The sequence below is a fragment of the Zonotrichia albicollis genome, chromosome 23 (genome assembly GCF_047830755.1).
Source record: "Zonotrichia albicollis isolate bZonAlb1 chromosome 23, bZonAlb1.hap1, whole genome shotgun sequence".
Classification (NCBI taxonomy): Eukaryota; Metazoa; Chordata; class Aves; order Passeriformes; family Passerellidae; genus Zonotrichia; species Zonotrichia albicollis.
The window spans coordinates 4617279-4640528 of record NC_133841.1 but is presented as its reverse complement, the minus strand read 5'-3'; the positions used below and the strand labels follow the sequence as shown (position 1 = coordinate 4640528).

Genomic DNA, 23250 nt, shown 5'->3' with positions numbered 1-23250 from the left:
TCTCAGGGCTCTTTCCTGGGAGCTGACCCAGCTCTGCTGCTCCTCAGCCTGGCCTGTGCACTGTGCTGGTTCCTGGCTGGTATTTCAGGTGGCCCAGGCAGCTGCCAGGGTGTGGGGCAGGGCAGGGGGTGTCACTCAGCCCCAGCTCTCACATCCAGGTGCCCTGGAGCCCTGTGCACACCCTGGGCTGAGGCTGGGGCAGGCACTGGCTGGGATCTCACCTCCTGCTGGCACCCACTTGCTCTGCCCATCCTTGTCAGCCAAAGTGGCTTTTCCCAGAGCTGTGACCTGGCACTGAACTGCCCAGCCCTTGGCTTCCAAGGAAAATGCAAGCTGAGGGCTGGAGCTGCCTACCTGCATGGGCATGGTCCACCTGAGGCTGTCATGGCCTCCTGAGCCCTTTGGCTGTGAGGGTCCAGGGAAGGGCAGCCTTCACCTCTTCAGGGGTCAGGAGCAAGGGCAAGTGCAGCCCTTTGGCTCCCAGCAGCTGCCCTGGGGCACAGTGGAACCAGGAGCAGCACCAGTGCTGTTAAAAGTGAACTGATGCTTCCCAGCCCATGAGGCTGCAGGGCTGCCCCCTGTGCCCCCCAGGACTGTGGGCTCACCCCTTCCCATGCCAGCAGTTTGTGCCATGGATCAGTGCCCAGGCAGCTCCAGCACTGCTGCTCCATTCAGGACAGTCAGTGCACAGCTGGCACTGACAGCACAGTTATTTATAGAGCAGGAATAGTCTGGACTCACCCCCAAGATTGCCAGTGCAGATGACAGAATTGCTGCATCAGCCTCCCCTGGCTGTGCAGAGCTTGGAGCTGAGACTTTTGCAAGGAAGAATCACTCCCTGCTCTGGCTCCCTTGGCATGTCTGGTGTTATGGTCAGAGCTGTCTCCAGACAGAGATTTCAGCCTCCCCTCTGCTTTTTCCTGAACTCAGTTCCACACCAGACTCAATGCTTCCCCCTGGTACCGGTTCACCTGGAAACACACTTGCAGAACAGAATCTCTTCAACAAAAATGAATTTATTTTTTTATAGACAACTCCAGTCAGCACAGTCAGTTTTGCTTTAACATCAACACAGCCTGGGTCAAACTGAAGCAGCCCCAGTGCAGTGGCTGTTAGGAAGCTGTGCTTGTTCTGCCCCTCTCCCCTGGCAGCACTCCTGTCGTTGCCGTGATCACACCCCACCTTCTGCTGAGCCTTTCTCAGTCGTTTCTGCACATCATCTCATGCCAATTCATCTCATGCCATCACCCCTTCTGCAGATCAGCATCCCAGCAGCAGGAAGGACAGAGCCATGTGGGTACCAGGGAGTGCAGGCATGGTCAGCTCAGTCATTTTAACCCACTGTTCAAGCGAGCTTTTCCCAGGGCCACTCTGTCCTGAGTGAATCCATCACTCCTGCTCCTAAAGACTGAGAGCTGCAAGCAAACACCAGTGCTGGGAGCTGCCCAAATGCAGAAGGGAACTAAGAAGTCTAGAAGTTGACAATCAAATTTCAAACCAAACTAGTAACTTCAAGAAAATCCAAATTTCAGAACTTGGCACGACCTTTTCTGAAGTTAAATTAAAAACAACGCTCATTATTGAAGCTCCTTCACAGCTCTGCAGGACAATCCTGTCTGCCTGTCGTAGTTTGATTATGCTTAAATACTTTACAACAGTAGTTCATTTGTTCCCAAGAGCATTCCAAATACCTGAACACATTCACTAAATTCATGGTTTCACACAGCAATTATGCTCTACTGGTAATTCAGTGGCACCTGGTGCATATTGCCTTTCCCAACGTAGACTTTAAAATCTCAAATTCATAAATATTTGTATTTTAAATATCTAGTTTTACATGAATATTGGGTATTTCTAGCCTTTTTTCTTTCTGTTTCCAGGTTTAGTTCAATAAGGAAACCATTTTACATCACAATCTGATCTGACACCAACCTCACACCCCGTCACACCACAGTCTTTAAGAATCATTATTTAAAAACCTATTTCCTAAAGCAAAACTAAAAGGAGTTATGGGGAGAGTTGGACACCAGGCTTCACCCACAGGAGTTAAATAATATCTTGGCTGTTAATGAATTAGTCTGATTAATTTTTTAAGTTAACATTCACCAGTTAGGCTTTACAACATTCCGACCCTGCCCATCACGTTAACAGCTTAACCTGAGAGCCCTTAAGGCAAATCTCACTTCTCATCAAGAGATAGCTTTAAATATGAACTTTAGCAGTTGAAACTTTGAAGTAACTAAAAAAGAACCAAAAATTACGAGGAATTCACGTCTCCCCTCTCATACACACTGCGGAGCAGGTCCGTGCACGGCCCCGGGGCTCCCTCTGCCCCCCCTTCCCGGGGCCCTCTCGGGGCCGCAGCAGCCGGGGGGGTCTCGGCTCGTTTCTCTTCGGGCGCCGCCCCCTCCTGAGGAAGCCTCTCCCGAGCCCGTTTGCCAGCGGAGGGTTTGGGCAGGGTCATCTGGAAGGCGCACCAGAGCACGGTGCGCACCTTGCGGGTGGCCAGGCACAGAGCCCGGAGCGCCGCGGCCAGAGCCAGCACCACTGCGGGGAGGAAAAGAGCGCTGCCCTTAGTCCCGAGCGCTGCTGGGGCTGCCCTCACCCACACCCTGCGTGTCCCTTCACAGCTTTGTAAAAGCTGGGTCTGAATTTCTCAGCCCTCACACAGCGAGGTGTGCGGGTTTTAGGTTCTGAACCTTCCTGCTGCAGCTGCACCCCTGGGCTGGGGTGCTCCATGTACAAACACACCCCAATGGCACCTGAGCCTGCTGGGGCTGCCCTCACCCCACACCTCATCTGTCCCTTCACAGGTTTATAAAAGCTGGGTCTGAATTTCTCAGCCCTCACACAGCGAGGTGTGCGGGTTTTAGGCTCTGAATTTGTTACAGAACCTTCCTGCTGCAGCTGCACCCCAGTACACACACCCTAATGGCACCTGGGCCCTTTAATCCCAAGCACTGCAGGGGCTGCCCTCACCCCACACCCTGTCTGTCTGTCTGTCCCTTTACAGCTTTATAAAAGCTGGGTGTGCATTTCTCTGCCCTCACACATAGCAAGGGGTGTGGTTTTTAGGTTCTGAGTTTGTTACAGAACCTTCCTGCTGCAGCTGCACCCCTGGGCTGGGGGGCTCCATGTACAAACACACACCCCAATGGCACCTGAGCCTGCTGGGGCTGCCCTCACCCCACACCTCCTCTGTCCCTTTACAGGTTTATAAAAGCTGCATCTGAATTAGGTTCTGAGTTTGTTTGAAGGTTTTGAACCTTTCTGCTGCAGCTGCACCCCAGTACACACACACCCTAATGGCACCTGGGCACTGCTGGGGCTGCCCTCACCCCACACCCCGTCTGTCTGTCCCTTTACAGCTTTATAAAAGCTGGCTCTGAATTTCTCTACCCTCACAGAGCAAGGCAGTGTGTGCTTTTTAGGTTCTGAGTGTGTTTGAAGGTTCTGAACCTTCCTGCAGCAGCTGCACCCCAGGACTGGGGTGCTCCATCTACACACACACCCCAATGGCACCTGGGCCCATTAATCCCGAGCACTGCTGGGGCTGCCCTCAGCCCACACCCTGTGTGTCCCTTGACAGGTTTATAAAAGCTGGGTCTGAATTTCTCAGCCCTCACACAGCGAGGTGTGCGGGTTTTAGGCTCTGAATTTGTTACAGAACCTTCCTGCTGCAGCTGCACCCCAGTACACACACCCTAATGGCACCTGGGCCCTTTAATCCCAAGCACTGCTGGGGCTGCCCTCACCCCACACCCTGTCTGTCTGTCTGTCCCATTACAACTTTATAAAAGCTGGGTCTGAATTTCTCTGCCCTCACACATAGCAAGGGGTGTGGTTTTTAGGCTCTGAATTTGTTACAGAACCTTCCTGCTGCAGCTGCACCCCTGGGTTGGGGTGCTCCATGTACAAACACACCCTAAAGGCACCTGAGCCTGCTGGGGCTGCCCTCACCCCACACCTCATCTGTCCCTTTACAGGTTTATAAAAGCTGCATCTGAATTAGGTTCTGAGTTTGTTTGAAGGTTCTGAACCTTTCTGCTGCTGCTGCACCCCTGTACACACACACCCTAATGGCACCTGGGCACTGCTGGGGCTGCCCTCACCCCACACCCCGTCTGTCTGTCCCTTTACAGGTTTATAAAAGCTGCATCTGAATTAGGTTCTGAGTTTGTTTGAAGGTTCTGAACCTTTCTGCTGCTGCTGCACCCCTGTACACACACACCCTAATGGCACCTGGGCCCTTTAATCCCAAGTACTGCTGGGGCTGCCCTCACCCCACACCCCATCTGTCTATCTGTCCCTTTACAGGTTTATAAAAGCTGGCTCTGAATTTCTCTACCCTCACAGAGCAAGGCAGTGTGTGCTTTTTAGGTTCTGGGTGTGTTTGAAGGTTCTGAACCGTCCTGCAGCAGCTGCACCCCTGGGTTGGGGTGCTCCATCTACACACACACACCCCAATGGCACCTGGGCCCTTTAATCCCGAGCACTGCTGGGGCTGCCCTCACCCCACACCTCCTCTGTCCCTTTACAGCTTTATAAAAGCTGCATCTGAATTTCTCTGCCCTCACAGAGAAATTCAGATTTCTCTGGTGTGTGGTTTTCAGGCTCCGAGCTTGGTGTGTGGTTTTTAGGTTCTGAGTGTGTTTGAAGGTTCTGAACCTTCCTGCAGCAGCTGCACCCCAGGGTTGGGGTGCTCTGTGCACACACACCCCAATGGCACCTGGGCCCTCCCCTTTTGGTCTGGGCAGGGTCCTTCACCTGTCCTGCCAGGAAATCCTTCCATGGGTGCAGGAACAGCTGGTTTGGGGCACTGGGAGGAAGCACAGCTCATGTTCTGTGAATGGGTGTTGAACCCCATGAGCTGGGGATGCCACCCCTGCAAGTGGCCAAGGCTGGACAGGGCTTGGAGCACCCTGGGACAGTGAAAGGTGTCCCTGCCCATGGTAGAGGTGGAATTGGATGAGATTTAAGGACCCTTCCCACCCAAACCATCCTGTGATTCTGTAATAAATGCTTAATATTGGATCAGATGGAATAGAAAGGTGCTGTGGAAACAAGACCTGCTCCCAAACAAACCAGAACAGCTTCAGGCCTTTCCCTCAAGAGCAAATACAGTTACTGCATCCAATAATTTACTGGTCAAAAAAATCCTCCCCAAGTGCTGCTCCAGGTTCAGCACCCCAAGAGAGCCATGGGAGGCAGAGGACCAAGCACCCCCTCCAGGTAAGAAATCAGACCCCACTGTGCAGCCTCCTCTCCTCTCCCAGCACAAGAACCTGGATCTCCAGCTCTGACAACTCCTTCCCAAACTACTCTGTTCTAAAGAAAATGATTTTCATGGGCTTCAACACCCCCTTCACCTTAACAAGTCTCATAATCTTCAGTCAAGGGAAAGAGAAACAAGAATGATGGGGAACAGGTGAAAAGAAAGAATGCTGCAGTGAATTTTCTGAGGTAAACATCAGAACTGCATGATGGCACACTCCAAAATAAAATAATCCCTGTAATTCAGATGGAGAAAGAACAGAAGGGATCAGCAGATTCAGAAACAGCTTCTGACACAGGGTAGAGGTCAGAGTGCTGCAGGGAGCAGGAATTTACCCTGACTGCATCTCAGAGAGAAGGGAATCTGCCACTCTGCCTGTGCCCTGGTGAATGATTAAGCTGAGTATTTGGATTATTTGGGACAGCATTAAGAATGAAAACATTCTGCCCATTGTATTTTTGTGCATCCATCCAAAATATGATTTGTAATTATGCCAGTTTATGACAGAAGATGCTTGAAGAGGAAATCCATTTGTAAGCTAAGGCCATGTTGGTTACTTTGGGAGATACCAAGGAAGTTCTAGACAAAGAGCTGGGGGTTCATAGGAAGAGGAATATGGGGGGACAGGGAGAAGCTGTCACAGACACATTTTCTGGAAAATCCTTTCCTTAGGATTTTTTCTCCTGAGAAGCTGAGAGGCCTCAGGAACAAAATGCAAACAATGGTTATCTGCTGCACTGCAATGCAACAGGGGCATCTGGGATTGGTCTCATGTGGTTGTTTCTAATTAATGGCCAATCACAGTCAGAGTCTGAGCCACAAGCCTTTGTTATTCATTCTTTGTTTTTCTATTCTTAGCCAGCCTTCTGATGAAATCCTTTCTTCTATTCTTTTAGTATAGTTTTAATATAATCTATATCATAAAATAATAAATCAAGCCTTCTGAAACATGGAGTCAGATCCTCATCTCTTCCCTCATCCTAAGAGCCCTGCAAACACCATCACAAGAAGCAAGAGGCAACAGCTTAGTAACACCTCCACTCCCTGAATGCATTATCAAAAAAACCCACTAATTTTTATTCCTTGCTAGTTTATTCATCGAATTACCACCTCCAAATTGATTTAACCTATTTACCTCTAAAACCCAGTTTTAGTGCCTCCTCAAACCTTCACCCAAACCCTACTCAGTGTACCTCTGACAAAACCCTAACACTGAAAAGCTAAAACTTGAATTACAACCCCTCACTTATCCCTACAAGATGTTCAACACCCCAGCTACCTCATCAGGGCACACCAGCCCAGCTGTACCTCTCTCATCCTGGCACCTGGGGGGGCCGTGCCGCTGCCGGCTGGAGGCGCTGACAATCTCATCCTTCCTGCGAGCCTGCACCACGTGGATGGACTCCAGGTGCTTGTCCAGGGCAGTGGAGATGTTGGCGTGGAGCGGGGAACTGCGCAGGCGCTCCATCTTCCCCAGCAGAGTCACCACCTGAGGGACAGTGCACACCTTACAGGGGCTCACACTTACAGGGACATCAACTAACCAGGAGAACAGATTAAAGATCATCATTACTTCATTTTGAGAGCAGAGAAGTTACAGGTGAAGGAGGTTTAAGTTCTTACCCAGGATTTGTTATCACCAAACCGAAAACTGGGTGTGCAAAGGACAAGAGCAAAGCTACAGCACCCCAGCAGAGTCCCAACCTGAGGGACAATGCACATCTCACAGGGGCACACACTCACAGGGACATCAACTAACCAAGGAGAACAGGTTAATGAGCATCATTACTTCATTTTGAGAGCAGTTCATGAAGTTACAGCTGAAGGATAAGTTCTTATCTGGGATTTGTTATCTCCAAACCCAGAGCTGTGGGACAGCTGGGTGCGCAAAGGACAAGATCAAAGCTACAGCACCCCAGCAGAGTCACAACCTGAGGGACAACGCACAGCTTACAGGGAAATTAATTAACCAGGGAGAACACGTTAATTATCATCATTACTTCATTTTGAGAGCAGAGAAGTTACAGGTGAAGGAGGTTTAAGTTCTTACCCAGGATTTGTTATCACCAAATCAAAAACTGGGTGTGCAAAGGACAAGATCAAAGCTACAGCACCCCAGCAGAGTCACAACCTGAGGGACAATGCACACCTTACAGGGGCTCACACTCACAGGGACATCAACTAACCAGGAGAACAGATTAAAGATCATCATTACTTCATTTTGAGAGTAGCTCATGAAGTTATAGCTGAAGGATAACTTATCTGGGATTTGTTAGAGCTGTTGTACAGCTGGGTGTGCAAAGGACAAGATCAAAGCTACAACACCCCAGCAGTCACAACCTGAAGGACAGTGCACACCTTACAGGGGCTCACACTTACAGGGAAATTAATTAACCAGGGAGAACAGGTTAATTATCATCATTACTTCATTTTGAGAGCAGAGAAGTTACAGGTGAAGGAGGTTTAAGTTCTCACCCAGGATTTGTTATCGCCAAACCGAAAACTGGGTGTGCAAAGGACAACAGCAAAGCTACAACATCCCAGCAGTCACAACCTGGTGAACAATGCACATCTCACAGGGGCTCACACTTACATGGAAATGAACTAACCAGGGAGAACACATTAATTATCATCATTACTTCATTTTGAGAGCAGTTCATGAAGTTACAGCTGAAGCAAGTTTAAATTCTTACTCAGGATTTGTTATCTCCAAACCCAGAGCTGTTGTACAGCTGGGTGTGCAAAGGACAACAGCAAAGCTACAGCACCCCAGCAGAGTCACCACCTGAGGGACAATGCACACCTTACAGGGGCTCACACTTACAGGGACATCAACTAACCAAGGAGAACAGATTAAAGATCATCATTACTTCATTTTGAGAGCAGTTCATGAAGTTACAGCTGAAGGATAAGTTCTTATCTGGGATTTGTTATCTCCAAACCCAGAGCTGTGGGACAGCTGGGTGTGCAAAGGACAAGATCAAAGCTACAGCACCCCAGCAGTCACAACCTGAGGGACAATGCACACCTTACAGGGGCTCACACTTACAGGGAAATTAATTAACCAGGGAGAACACATTAATTATCATCATTACGTCATTTTGAGAGCAGAGAAGTTACAGGTGAAGGAGGTTTAAGTTCTTACCCAGGATTTGTTATCACCAAACCGAAAACTGGGTGTGCAAAGGACAACAGCAAAGCTACAACACCCCAGCAGTCACAACCTGAGGGACAATGCACACCTTGCAGGGGCTCACACTTACAGAGAAATTAATTAACCAGGGAGAACAGGTTAATTATCATCATTACTTCATTTTGAGAGCAGTTCATGAAGTTACAGGTGAAGGATAAGTTCTTATCTGGGATTTTTTATCTCCAAACCCAAAGCTGTGGGACAGCTGGGTGTGCAAAGGACAAGAGCAAAGCTACAACACCCCCAGGTTATTGGTTAATACCAGATTTGTACATCCCTAAACAAAAGGTGTTTTCAGAACAATTTTGTTCTGAATTTTTTTTGCATTTTCCTGAATTCAGAGCATTGGGGTCCTCCCTTCCCACGGCACTGCTGCAATTTCTGGGTGAAAATCCAGATGAGGACTTTGAGCTGTGCAGGGCAGCTTGGGCCAGCAGCAGTCACAGCTGCTCTGGGAAAGGGAAACCAACACTAAGGGAGCTGAGAACAAACATTCAGAAATAATTCAGTTTGTTTAGCCCACTGAAAATGTGCATTTTTGTTGTCTTCTCTTACACCAGTCACATCACTTGTGGGTTTCCCAGTGGTGAGTGACTCCTCAGCCAATAAGGCTGAGAATGTGGTTACTGGTCTGCAGAAAAAGAGAAACTAAAAATCCCCAAATTGGGATGTCCCTCAATCCATGGCTACACTTGATGTCTTAAAGGAATGAATGTGATTGTCAAGAAGATTTAACTGGATGCTCCAGCTATGAAGAGTTAATCCCAGATTCAGCCAACTCAGCTTCCACTCAAACCTTTGCACCAGGGTTCCACTCTGGCCATCACCCAGATGTTTCCAGATGTTAAGAGTCCAGGTTTAACAGCCTCACTCTGCTGTTGAGCATCCTTAAAAGTACCTAACAAGGGTTTGAGGTGCTGTACCCTGAAGTTTGGTTCCTCAAATGGCTCAGCACTGTTTTGGAGGCAGTTCTGGATTACCAAGCCTTCTAAACATGGAAAGCAAGGCTGTTCTTTGGGGGTTCACAGAGCAGGAGCTTTAGTGCCCTAAGCCCATCCATGTTCTGCAGTCCATGGGCAGCACCAGGCAGGTCCTGCAGGAGGGAGCAGCCACAGCTCCAGGGATTGTTGGCAGGCAGGCCAGGCTGCTGCTCCCCCTGCTGCCCAGGGACAGCCCCAGCACCGCTGCAGCCTCCAAACCCAGCCTTTCCCAGAACCCTTCCACCCCACAGCCCTGGCAGAGGGGACAGCTTGGTTTCTGCTTCTCCTTGCCTGCAGCACCACGGCTCTGGGCTCGGCCTCAGCAGAGCCACAGCAGCCCCTCAGAGTTCTGATGGCAGAGTTTGTGCTGCTCCTGCCCCAGCTGTCACCTCCCCAAGGACCCTGGGGCTGTTTGCCCACACAGCTCAGACTCCCCTGCCCTGCTGGGTTAAAGAGCAAACTGGTAACAGCAACTCAGGTTGAAGGTGTAAATTATCAAATAATCATTCTGCATTAAAATATACCAGACTCTCAACCAAATATATATCTTCCAAACATTAACTAAACCTGTTTTTTTCCCATAAAGACCTCCTCTATCAAAGTCTCCAAATCCACAGTGACCATTTCCCTGCCAAGCTGCTCTGAATGCAGCACCCCTGAGAGCTGTGCAAAGGCTCCAGGACTGGATGCTGCACATTCCTACACCAGGAACAACATCCTCCTGTAAGTGTGAGCCTCAGCCCCTCTGTGCTTCCCTGGAAACAGCACCCAGGAGCTGCAGAAGCTCTACCAAGGACTGCTGAAATGCCATTCCCTGCACAGCAATGAAGAACAAAGCTATTTTGGGAAAAGCTGCTCTGATCATCTTCCCTATCTCACACTGTACTTTAAGTTCAATAGAATTTTTTTTTTAGTGCTACAACTCACTCTGGCTTGTTCCCGTAGCTGATCCACAATTAAGCGATCAACCCTTGATGGATTTGATGTCAGCCTTGGAATTGGAATGTTGTTAGTACTGGAAACCTTCTTCCCTTGGAAATTCTTAGCAAGAGCTGATTCAGTCTGCAGGAAAACAAAAGAACAACTCCCTCAGAATGTACATGCAGAGTGTGCTTCATTACAGAAACAAGAAAAAATATCAGGTTCAATTTCTTCATCAGGGTTTTGGAGATTTTTAAAGGAGACAATGAGGATTCAGGCATTTGGGATTTAACCCTCTGGTGAGACAATCACCTGCTTTAAGTGAACAACTGCTTTACTCAAAGCAGCTCAACTAAAGCCAACACACCATGTTCCAGCAGTGCTATGTCTGCTCACTCTGACTACAGCCTGTACTGGTTTTGCCTGGAAATAAAATGGAGGCAAGTCAGAATTACAGGGAAAAAAAATGACCAAACAGATGTGGATCTCACACATAAAATTCAAATAAAACTGTTTTTCAGTCAGCAATTAATCTAAGTTTTGTACAGATTAAACTACAGAAAGATTTTTTCCTAAGCACCTTGGTCCAGTGGAAAGTGTTTCTGCCTTTGGTCTTGGTCTTTAAGGTCCCTTCCAAACCAAACCATTCCAGGATTCTGTATTTTATTTAGCTATCAGAAAACTATTTTGAAAACTGTTTGCAAGATTCCAAGTTTCCATCTCTTTCATCCCCTTGTTATGTCACTCTAAAACACCTATAAGAACATAGAATTAAGTAAAATTGATTTAAAACTGCAGTTCTTGGATGGTTTCATAAGTGGTCCACAATCAACAAGAACATGGAGTGCCAAGACAAGGGGGAATGGCTTCACAGAGAGAGAGCAGCTTTAGATCAGATATTAGAAATAAATTGTTCCTCACTGCACAAGTTTTCCAGAGCAGCTGTGGCTGCCCCATCCCTGAAGTGTCCAAGGCCAGGCTGGATGGAGTTTGGAGCAGCCTGGGCCAGTGGGAGGTGTCCCTGCCCATGGCACTGAGGGAGCTTTAAGGTCCCTCCCAACCCAAACCATTCTGTGATAAACTGAATTTCTCCCACCATGACTCATGCCAGGCTTTTCTGTCTTGCACTTTCCATGCACCCCAGACACCACCTCCCCTCCTCCTTCAGCTGGGCTCACACTCTTCCTCAACTCCTCTAATACAAAGCAACTCCTGGCTTTTGTCAGGAAACACCACCAAAAAAACCCCCATTACATCTTCTTGGAATTGGTTTCTTTGCAGGGGTTGGCACAGGAGAACTCCCCAAGGCCCCACTATTGCCAGGTGACATTTGGCCCAGCTCACCCCACAGATAACCACAGGTATTGAAATTCAAACCCCATCTCAGCTGGTGAAATGAAAGCAGGTTTTCCTACAGACCTGCTTTTAGCAGGGCTCCACACAGCACTACCTGAGCCTTTTACTGCAAGGGTTTTAATTAAATGACCCTTCCCTGGGGAAAAAAACAAAGAACCCCTTCAAATACACCTTAGGTTTAAATCTTCAGGGGAACAGGAGGTAGGAATTCAGTATAGCTTCTAAAAAATAGAATTTAAAGAATTCAAGTTTAGTTTCAATTCAAAACATATTTACTGGTTTTGCTTCCATAGTTCCAGAGGCACTGTATTTATTGTAATAATAAAAAGGGTATAGAACGTGTTTGTTCCTCATGAACACACCTTCCCCAGCCCTGGGACTGGAAGAACCCCTGAACTCCTGCTTTTAGTACAACATTCCATACAACACCAGCTGTGCTTCCAGCCAGGCTACAAATCTCCACACCTTTCACTTTCTGTCCCAAAACAAATGTCTAACTCGGAAGTCCCATCAACCTCTCCCAGTAGAACAACCCATGATCTGTGACTGCACTGAGCAGGATGAGATCTACATCAAATCTGTGCTGTTTTTCTAGTTTGGTTTTCTTACCTTCTTCCTTTCTTTCTCCAAAGCTCTCCACTGCTCATAACACTCCTCCAGTCTCACGTGCAGCTCGCTGGCAGGCCCACTGCGACTTTTCACTTGCTTTTGAAATCCAAATGCTGACACAAAGCCAGAAAGGGCATTGTCACCATACATCTTCTCTGTGAAGCAGGGGTAGAGGCGTTTGAGATCATCCTGGGAGAACAAGGTGTGAGGCTCCACCAGGGGCACCACGGAGCGGCCCAGGAGGTGAGCAGATCTCATGGGGAAGGTGCTGGGGCCCAGCTGCCGGTTCCTCCTGAAGTCACCCACCACGCAGTTGGGAATGCCTGGAGCCTGCAGGCAGCTCCCAGCACCGATGGCACTGGTGTCCCCATTCCCTGCCCCCAGATGCAGCTGCCCCTGAGACTCCAGTAACTCCTGGTACATGTCCTGGAACACCCCATCTGCCTGGTTCTGCCCTTCCAGATCGCAGTGCTCGCTCTGTGCCTTCAGCTGGAAACGCTGCTTGTTCAGATTGTCAATGATCCCCAACTGCTGAGCCAAGTAACTGTCACAGAATCCATTGGGCTGCTTCAGCTTCTTCTCACTGAGGTACTCGAGGAGATTCTCTTCCCCACCCCTAACCAGGGCTTCCATGCACGCAGCTGCCCGAGCTCGTTCTGCAGTGCTGTAGCCAAAGTCAAGGCTGGAGAGGAATGGGCTGTCCTGACAGTACTTGTGAAGTAAATTACTATTTAAAGGCAAATTTGAAGATGGCAACTGAAAAACATCATTAGAATGACGAGAGCTTTTTGGAAATGCAGTTGACTGATTATTCAGTTTCAACAAAGGATTTGGATTCTGGAAAGGGCCAGAGGTTGTGGGTTTGGTTTGGATGTTCATCCATGCTGGCCTGGCACCAGAGCCTGCTGAGGGGACTGCTGCACTGGGCAACAGTGGGAGTGATTTATAGAATTCAGGATTCTGAAGATCGGCCTTGGAAAACTGCTGCTTTTCCACACCATTATTGCCTGGACAAGCTGCAAAAGATTTTAGTCCATATTCAAATTTTTGCCCAAAATCAGTGCCGAAGGAAGATTCGCTTGCAAATTGTTTTTCTGATACAAGTCCTACAGACTTGGGAAATGTAAAGTCGTGCTGATCTGAAATTGTATCTTCAAATTTTTTCTGAGTTCCTGATTTAACTTGAAATAATTTAGCGTAGGGCTCTGCATCCAGAGATGGTGCCTCAGGGGTTCCATTTACCAGCTTTCTATTTTCTTGGAGGCTACAACTGGTGCCCTTGTTGGGCTTTGCTTTACCAGCATGAGAATATTCAGTGTACCTGGTAAAATCTGTGTTCTCATTGTACCTGTGACACTGAGGAAGGAATGGTTCAGCCCGCTTTGGGTGCACCTGTGCCTCTGCTCCTTTGGGACACACCTTCTCCCTTCCAAAAGAATAAGCATCAGCTCCCGAGTCTTTGATTGCTTCTGAGTACCCAGCCTGGGCTGCAAAGGTGTTTTTCAGGTAGGGGTAGTTCTGATAGACAGCTGCTGTCTTCACACTCTCATTAGCCTGCAAGGAGCAGCCATTGGCACGCTCACTCCTGGCAGAGTACAAGCTCTGCTCTTCCAGGTCCACGCCGGCAAAGCCGCGGTAGCAATCGTCAGCTTTCTGCTGTGCCACCAGGGTGGGGCTCTGCAGGAACTGCTTGTCAGCACCAGGGAGGGGCTCAGAGCCATAGAAACCCTGCTGGGGCACTGCTCCAACCACTGCCCTCCTGCCTTCTGGCAGCAGCTCATGGTGCTCCATTCTGCTCGTGCTCACCGGCCACACTGACTTCAGGGTGGGAGGGCAGCTCCTTGGAAACAACAAACACCTGGTTAGACACTGATCTGTGCTGCTGCTCTTCGTTCCCACACACAAAACAAGGTTTAACAAACAAATTATTCCCAAATTATTTCTCTCAAATGATTCCAAGATGTCTGACTTCAGCTTCTCCCCAGTCCTGTCATCCTCAGTTTCCCATATCTAGCGGAGAAAATGGGATTCTGCCTTGTCTGAACACACCAGCACAGCTCAGGAGCTATGGACAGGCCTTCAAGCTGCACACATCAAACCCTGGTCTGTCAGTCTGTCCATCATCACCAAAATACTCCTGGTTCAGCACAGAGCTCAGGCACTCACACTGCCCTCAGTGTTCCAAAGCCATGTCCCAGCACTCCAGAGGAAATGATTCTCTCTCACCTCCCTTGTGCTTCCTGCAGGGAAAGCCAGAGGCAGCATCCCAGCACACCTCATTTCTTTCCACCACCCAGCATGAATGAACCATCAATCCCTGACTGCCAAGAGCTGTAAACAGACTTAGTAAAGGGGAAAAGTTCCTGGAAGCCATTACAGGCCAGATCTGGGAGTGCTGAACCAGCCCTGCCTGCCCATAGCAAAGGAATTAATGAGGTTTTAGTGACGTCAAGACTGACTCTGAAGTTTTCCCTGATTTCAGCCACATAAGAGAAATCACTGGAATTGTTTGGGAAGACAGAAATGAAAGCAGTGCCTGGTTTGGGAACCTGAGACTGGGCTCCCTGTTCTGTCTCTTAGATCTGGAAAAGACAGAGAGCTCTGGAAGTTCATGGGGATGCTGGACCTGCCCCTTCAGTTCAGGTTGTTATGACTGTGGAATTGTCTCTTCCTGTGCAGGAACAGAGGCAAAATAAACCTGACATTTAGAAACACAAATATTGCTTAGGTAGCACTAACAGCAAGAAACATTAATTTTGCATGGAATTTTCTCCTGCCAGTTCAGACAAATGTGAAGGAGTTTGTGCTTTGTGTATTTTTTCTGTGAATTGACATTAATTAAGAAAGAAACCTAAAGTTTGAATTGAGTCTTGATTAAAACAAAACAACAGACCAAGGGGATTCATCTGAACACAGCATGTCCACAACACTTGTTAAGATCTTATTAAAAAAATGCCAATTAACAAGTTCTGTAAATATCAGAGAGCTACCATGCAATCTAAGTGCTTTGGGAAAAGCTTCCAATTATCCCAAGGAAAATGTTGGAGGATGAGGGAAAGGGAGAGAAAAGGAAAGGGAGAGAAAAGGAAAGGGAGAGAAAAGGGGAAGGGAGAGAAAAGGGGAAGGGAGAGAAAAGGGGAAGGGAGAGAAAAGGGGAAGGGAGAGAAAAGGGGAAGGGAGAGAAAAGGGGAAGGGAGAGAAAAGGGGAAGGGAGAGAAAAGGGGAAGGGAGAGAAAAGGGGAAGGGAGAGAAAAGGAAAGGGAGAGAAAAGGAAAGGGAGAGAAAAGGAAAGGGAGAGAAAAGGAAAGGGAGAGAAAAGGAAAGGGAGGGAAAAGGAAAGGGAGGGAAAAGGAAAGGGAGGGAAAAGGAAAGGGAGGGAAAAGGAAAGGGAGGGAAAAGGAAAGGGAGGGAAAAGGAAAGGGAGAGAAAAGGAAAGGGAGAGAAAAGGAAAGGGAGAGAAAAGGAAAGGGAGAGAAAAGGAAAGGGAGAGAAAAGGAAAGGGAGAGAAAAGGAAGGAGAGCAGGGGGCCTGGCCAGCAGCAGATGGAGCTGACCCAGGAGCACAGGGACATCAGAGAGGAGTTTCTGTCACCTGCACCTCACTCACCCCTCAGCAAAGCACGGCTGTGGTTTGTCTTGTTCCTCCAGGATGTTTGACACCAGTCCATACAAATCAGTTTCACTGCCATAATCATTCCTTTCGGGCTGAATCCTGAAAACCAACTGGGTGTTAATAAAAAGAATTCCTTCATTTCAAGTACTTCCTATGTTAAATTAAATAGAGAAATAGAATCCATCTACTCCAACACACCCACACTCACTCCCTGTCAGGGCTGACTACCTGGACTTCAGGTTCATCTGAGGAGCTGCAGGCTGCTTGGTGTCATCTGTACACGTAGACCAAGGGGGGTACAAAAGGGAAGGGTCCATGGGTGCAGAGTACTCTGATGTTGAAAGGGAAGAACTGTAGGCCTGAGGTAACTCCACATTTTCTTCATTCTGCATTGAATGTACAATAAAAGCATTTATTTAACATGAAACACATCAAAGTATCATTTTGTCATTGTACATGGTTGTAACTAACTCTGGAAGGAACCAGCACGTGAGAAGTCAGCAAACCACACACTTGGAATAGAACTTATTTCAGGCCATGGTAATGTCTTCAAGCAGAATTCTCAGAATTCTCAAGCAGAACTCTCTGTCCCTTCCCTTGCCCTCTGTGCAGATGGAAGCTGATGGTTCATTCTCACCTTTCACCCCTCTTTTGAGCACAAACAGATGCTCTCAGGTGTGCTCAACTGGTGCTGCTTAAGGCTTATGGAAACTTTCATATTGTACATCCTGCCTGGCAATTGTTTAAGAAGGTGCTGGAGCTGCACATCACAGCTTCTGTGTTCTGTGTGTCCTGAGCTGAGCTTTGCTGGAAACTGAGTAGGGGACACCTCCCCAGGCACCCAGAGACCCCCCAAAAAGGCCCAGGCAGGCATAGTAACAAGGATTGGACTTGTAAGATGCTTTCTTCTATCCCACCAGACACCAGGAGCTGTTTGCATTTGAATGGGAGAATCCACACATGGGGCCAAATCTCAATTATGCTGCATCCACAGGGATTTAAGAACAGCCCAAGGTTTTTGGAAAACAATGTAAAACTGTGTATTCTTGAGACTGGAATGGGAGGCAACACAAAAAGAATAGTGAAGAAATATGATCCACAGTGTGCATCCACAGATCAGCCTCCCCCAGGACAAGCCAAAAAAGGAACACACCAGGAAATTATTGGCAAATAGACTTCTCTCATTGCCATGGCAGAATGGGTATCAATAATAATTGGTAATAACTGATACATTTCTTGGGGGCCTGAAGCTTTTCCCTGCCAAATCAACCAGGCTGAGGCACACAATACCAACAGGTGTGTCAGCAAACTGCTCTGGTTCTGGCCAGGACAGGGTTAATTTTTGCAGCAGCTGGGAAGGGGACCCAGAACTTATTGCCTGGGCTGGGGGAAAGGGGCTCTTTGGGGATCCTTCCAGTCAATAAAACCTGGAGGGAGCCATCCAGAATAACTGGAAACTTTTCCATTTGAATCCCTCCCTGTGCCCTCTCCATGAGTGCTGTTGCTGTTACCTCCCCTTTTCCTCTCTCATTGCTGCTCCCAGTAAATTGTTCTTAGCTCAGCCTGTGATCTTTGCTTTTTGTGCCTCCAATTCTCCTCCCCCCTGTGCCACAGCAGGGAGGGCAAGGGGAGGGATTGGATCAGTGTGGGGTTTGGGGAATCTCAGTGGGAGGGGCCATTCCCAAACCAGGCACCCAACAAACCTGACACACAAAGGGTTGGGTTAACAGATCTGCCCAGATTTGCTGGAAACAAAGGATCCAAGCATTTGTTGGAGTGGGTATGGAGCACCAGGCTCTGGGGAAGCTGAACAGTACAGTGGAGTGTTAAAACCACACTGGAAACAGTGGGGGTGGGACCTTCAAATATTGGGATCTGTGTTTAGTGATCAGTGAACAGCTGAGGCTGCACCAATCCAGCTGGGGCTGCCAGCAAAACCTCCACGTCTCACAGAATAATAAAGGACAAAACAAAGAGGGTCAGAGTAACACCTCAACCCAGAGATAAACTCAGGTCTGTACAGCAGACCTTATCAGGTATCCACATCCTGTGAATATCTGGGTCAAGAGCACTGGTGTAATTATTTTATCTCCCCAAGGAGAGTTTGTCCTCTATCAACAAGTACTTCCACTGCAGAAATCAAGCTGATCTGGACCTTCCTGTTGATGACATCAGGTCTAAGACCACAGAACAATGAAGCACTAAAGGAACACAGGTAAGGACCACACCAGGTTCATTTCACAACACACTCAGCTGGGAATTTCAAGGAGTAGAGCTGTGGAAGCACCACTGAGGACTGAAAAACCTTCAGGGCAAGGGGAGAAATCACCTCCTCTGGACCTTTGGGACTAAGAAAGTTAAAAAGTAACTTCCTGAACTGTGCCTGGGAAGAAGGCCTGTCTAACACAGAACTTGAATGCCCTCCAGGGGTAGCAGCAATTCCAACTGCAGGAATTGTTTTAGACAAACACAATTGCACAGAGCAGGATTGCAGAGACAGTGCCAGATGCCAAACTTGCTGTAATGTTGGTATAATTTTACACTGGTTAGGATTCTAACTGTGACATGTTTCCCTGAATTGCCCTAACCTTTCTGAATGTTAAACTTACATATGTTTAATGCAAGTTACATTAAACTTACTTATAGATTACATATGTAATCCTTTTGTTGTCTCTTGTCCAGTCAAAGATGGTAACAGGAAACCAATTGTACAATGGTTTAAGTAGAATTGAAGAGAATTTAAATTATTAATTAATGATACAACTAGATGGGAATCTGACAACACATACTGTCTAAAATTTCCTTTGATGCATGAGGAGGGTGAAGGTAAATATTGCTGAGGTAGAGGAGATAAAGCAGTAGCAGAAGGCCACAGGATACAAGTAAAGGCAAAAGGAAACCCCTGACCATTAACACCTCCCAAAGCACCTCAAATCTGGGAAATCAGCCTGCATGGAATTAAGGAAGCAGGGAAACAACATTGACTATTTAACATTGACTGTACTTAAAACTGTAGAATATAATATTCATGCTTTTATTGCTCTAGATCTGATCAATAATGGAACCACAAGGCATCCAACAGGACACAGAGCATGGACCCATTAAGAAAGAAACCACAGGTGTCAGCACCTGTGCAGCACATGGACAACAAGGAAATACAACTGAAATTCAAGATTTCTGCCTGGATATGGAACAGAACATCTGTAAGTTTGAAATTCCACCAGTGATTAATATAAAAATGATACTCAGACACATGAGTAAAAGGTGGGTATAGAAAAATATATAGATAGAAATAGATAATTAATAAAATCACATATTAATTTTTGTGTTTGTAAATTTACCCAGCTTGGAGATTCCAACTATTCAACCCCCAATAGCTTCCTTTAAACTACTAAGAAACCCCAATATCTTAATTTCAACTGTACAACCCAGCCCTACGGGTATGAGCCTTGTGCTGGTATAGAAATTGCTACAATGTAAAAATTTGCAAAGGCACTTTAAAGCAGCTAAAAAGAATAGCAGAAACTCTTCACTATGAACCATGACCCTAAAGAAATCCATCAGGTGATGGAATGAGCAAATAAAGATGGGGATCACCACAGGTGGGATGTTTTATTTAAGACTGTACAAACTCAGTGACTGCATTAGGCAGGATCTGTGCATTAGACAGGCAGGTTTATGCAAACTTCAATGTCCAAATTTTCTTGCTTTTCACTCTTTGGAGTGCTGGGAAACTTCCCTGGGCACCATGCACAGAATAAACAACATCTCCTTTCTCAACCTGACCCTTCCTCTACACTTAGAAAGTTCTTCAAACCAGCAACAATGTTAGCCCAAAACATCTGCTCCAGTTTCTGCTGGTTGATCCCTGCCAGGAGTCAGGAACTGGATCCCTTTTCTCCCCATTACAGAGTGTTAAGGTACTGAAATAAACTTACAGCAAACTGATTTCTTGAGGAAAGGTATTATTTCCTGATTAAATGACAAGGAACATCTTTATCTTTATATCCTGATTAAGTGAAAAGGAACATCTTTACCTTATCTGTTCGGTTTAGACACAATATGCCTTCTTAGCTCTCAGTAAGTGGAACAATAGATGGTGTTTTTGCAGGGTTAAATGTTAAAGACTCTCAATACATTCCTTTGTGGAGCAGAGCAGTCTGACAAAATAACAAGTCCTGGATGGATGAAGTAGCAAGTCTGGTCTTGAAGGTGCTGGGAATGAGTTTTCATTTGAGTCGTTCACCTCAGTGAAAGTTATGGCTACAAAAGGCAAAAACTCCAAGAGAGAGCTGACAAATTTCACTGTCCTGGCACTTTCTGCTGCTCAGACTGAGAACTGGTTCATACAAACTCTTGGACTACAGGAATGTCTGAGGCAACAGCCAAAGTTCTTCTTCTTACCCATTCTCCAGTTTTCCTAAAAGAGTTGTTTGCTCCTCACTCTACCTACATAAGAACAATTACCATGAACATTTCACCAGAATAATGTGAAATACCATTTTAATAAACATCCCCACAACTTCATCAGTAGAAAAGCCATTGTCCCCCCTGATGGAAGTTACAACAAGGAGACTTTATTACAATTACACCAAACTCTGTGATTTATGTTCAACCACTTTAGAAACATCTCCTGATAATTTTCTTCACAAGCAACCCAGACTCTTCCAGAGCTATAAAAAGAATCAATAAGGCAGCAAACCTGTGATTTGTAGCAGCCATAGAGCGAGGCAGAGCCCGGCAGGGCGGTGCTGAACACGTCCGTGGGCCGCCCGCCCCCTTCCGCACTGCCCCAGCAGCGGCCGCCGCCTCGGAACGCCACGTTGGGCTGCGGGGACAGCGACAGGGGCGTCAGGACACACGGAATGGCACGTGGGGACAGAGAGAGGGACATCAGCACACATGGAATGGCATGTGGGGACAGAGAGAGGGACATCAGCACACATGGAATGGCATGTGGGGACAGAGAGAGGGACATCAGGACACATGGAATGGCATGTGGGGATATCAGAGCACACAGAATGGCCTCAGAACACCACATAGGGCTGTGGGGACAGGGACATCAGGACACACAGAATGGCATGTGGGGACAGGGAGAGGGACATCAGGACACACAGAATGGCATGTGGGGACAGAGAGAGGGACATCAGAACACATGGAATGGCATGAGGGGACAGAGAGAGGGACATCAGGACACACAGAATGGCCTCAGAACGCCACATGGGGCTGCGGGGACAGGGACATCAGAGCACACAGAGGGGGATGAGGGGACAGGGACATCAGGACACACAGAATGGCATGTGGGGCTGTAGGGGACAGGAACAGGACAGGGATATCAGAACACACAGAATGGCCTCAGAACACCACGTTGGGCTGTAGGGACAGGGACATCAGGACACAGAGAATGGCATGTGGGGACATCAGAGGACACAGAATGGCATGAGGGGACAGGGATATCAGGACAGACAGAATGGCATGTGGGGACAGGGAGAGGGACATCAGAACACACAGAATGTGTGGGGCATGAGGGGACAGGGACATCAGAACACACAGAATGGCACATGGGGCTGTGGGGACAGGGACATCAGCACACAGAGTCAATTACACACAGACACACAATTATAAACAGCTGACAGTCATGGATTTTACACCAATGTTAACGTCCTTAACACTTCTAATTTACTGCTGGATTCTGTCCCATCTGAGTTTTCAAGGATTGTAAAACACTTTGCTATTTACTCTAAAGGAAAAGCTGGACCTGCCAAAGCCAAGAAACTCCAAAGGTGTTCAGAGACAGAGGAGTGCAGACCAAGAGGAAATCTGAACTCTCCCAACATCAGAGCCACCACAGGGGAATATCAGACACAGAGGAATGCTCACAGAATCATGGCGTGGTTGGAAGAGACCTTAAAGCTCATCCAGTTGCAGCCATGGGCAGGGATCCCTTCCTCCCACAGCAGCAGAGGAGTTCTCCAGCCTTCCTTCACACATTCCTAGACACCTCTGGCCCTTCCACCACTGCTCCCAAACACTGCTTAAGTCATATGAAAGCATGGATGTGCATTTCCAGTTGATGGGAGCTGGAAATTTCCCACAATACACGCTCTGAGAGCTGTGGTAGGAATCTGTTCCATCCTATAACTATGGGAAAAACAATTCCAACCAGAGGGTCACCCTTCCAAGTGCCAGAAACCACAGGATAGCAAGAGCTGAGAACAAACAACAGCTGTGCACTCTTCTCCTCTTCTCCCAAGGGTGAGGCACACAAGGAAAAGCTGAACTGGTGAGCTAAACCCCCTTTTAGCCAACAAATTTAAAAAGTGAAGTTATTGGCATTTTACCACAGCAGCTCATTTGGGATGATGAATAAATTCAGAAGAATCAAAGTTACCCAGGGATCAGAGTTCAGAATAAGCTCTAGAAACCCATCATTCTACAGCTCCCAAGTGATCTTCATGGTAGTTCACACCACTTTTATATCCTGGTATTATCTGGTGTTTTCCTGGCACATTTTCCAAATAAGTGAACACACTGAGTTATTGCAGAGCTCGGCTATATATCCTGACCTAACTGTGCCATATTTTCTCCTCAGAGATTGCCATTCACAGGGACACCCAACACGGCGACCCCACAGAACAAGGGCAAACTTGTAGTGCCACAAACAACCCTAAGACACCCCATACCCACACTTTCTTCCTTTTTCCACAAACAGGTATTTTTCAGGATGCTGAGGGCTATTTCCCCCACAGCCCTGAGCTCTGTGCCTCACACCTACTCCCACACAAGAAGGCGCCGCATCCCAGAGGGGACAACGGGGCTCGGACACCCACCGCGGTCGGGCCTCGGTGCCTAAGGGGTCAAGCCTAAGACAAGCGCGGCGGCCCGCTGGGTGTGTGACGGATGAAGGGCGCACAGCGAACCCCGGTGCCCGTGTCGCTCCCTGTACCGTTCCCGTCCCTCACCTCCATGGCTCCGGGCTGCTCTCGGCGCGGGCCCGCGCGGGGCGGCCTGAGGCGAATTCCGGCCGTTGTCCTCGCGCCGGCCCAACGGCCGCCCCACCCCGCGCGCCCCCGCCCATTGGCCAGCGCCCGACGCCCTCGGCCAATCAGCGCCCGCGAGGCCGCCTCGCACCTCCCCGCGCAACGTGAGCGGCTCTGCGGGCCATGCGGTGACAGCCGCCCGGCGAGCGCGGCGCTGCGCAGCGATTGGCCCCGCCCGCAGGGGCGCAGCCAATGGGAAAACGGCTCGCTCGTGCCTCCCGCCAATGAGCGGCCGCGGAGGCGCCGCTCGCCCGGAGACAGCGC

General features: G+C 48.1%; 1 protein-coding gene across 1 annotated transcript; it reads right to left on the bottom strand.

Moving 5' to 3' along the window:
- Window positions 1-916: 916 nt before the first annotated feature.
- Window positions 917-22914, bottom strand: MEIOC (meiosis specific with coiled-coil domain). Its single transcript, XM_074557362.1, has 8 exons — window positions 22909-22914; window positions 20649-20774; window positions 16175-16332; window positions 15941-16045; window positions 12335-14174; window positions 10376-10510; window positions 6584-6764; window positions 917-2547 (listed from the first exon to the last, which is right to left on the bottom strand). Exons 1-8 carry the CDS (start codon window positions 22912-22914, stop codon window positions 2258-2260), a joined length of 2841 nt encoding a protein of 946 aa, XP_074413463.1. The 3' UTR covers window positions 917-2257.
- Window positions 22915-23250: the final 336 nt, after the last annotated feature.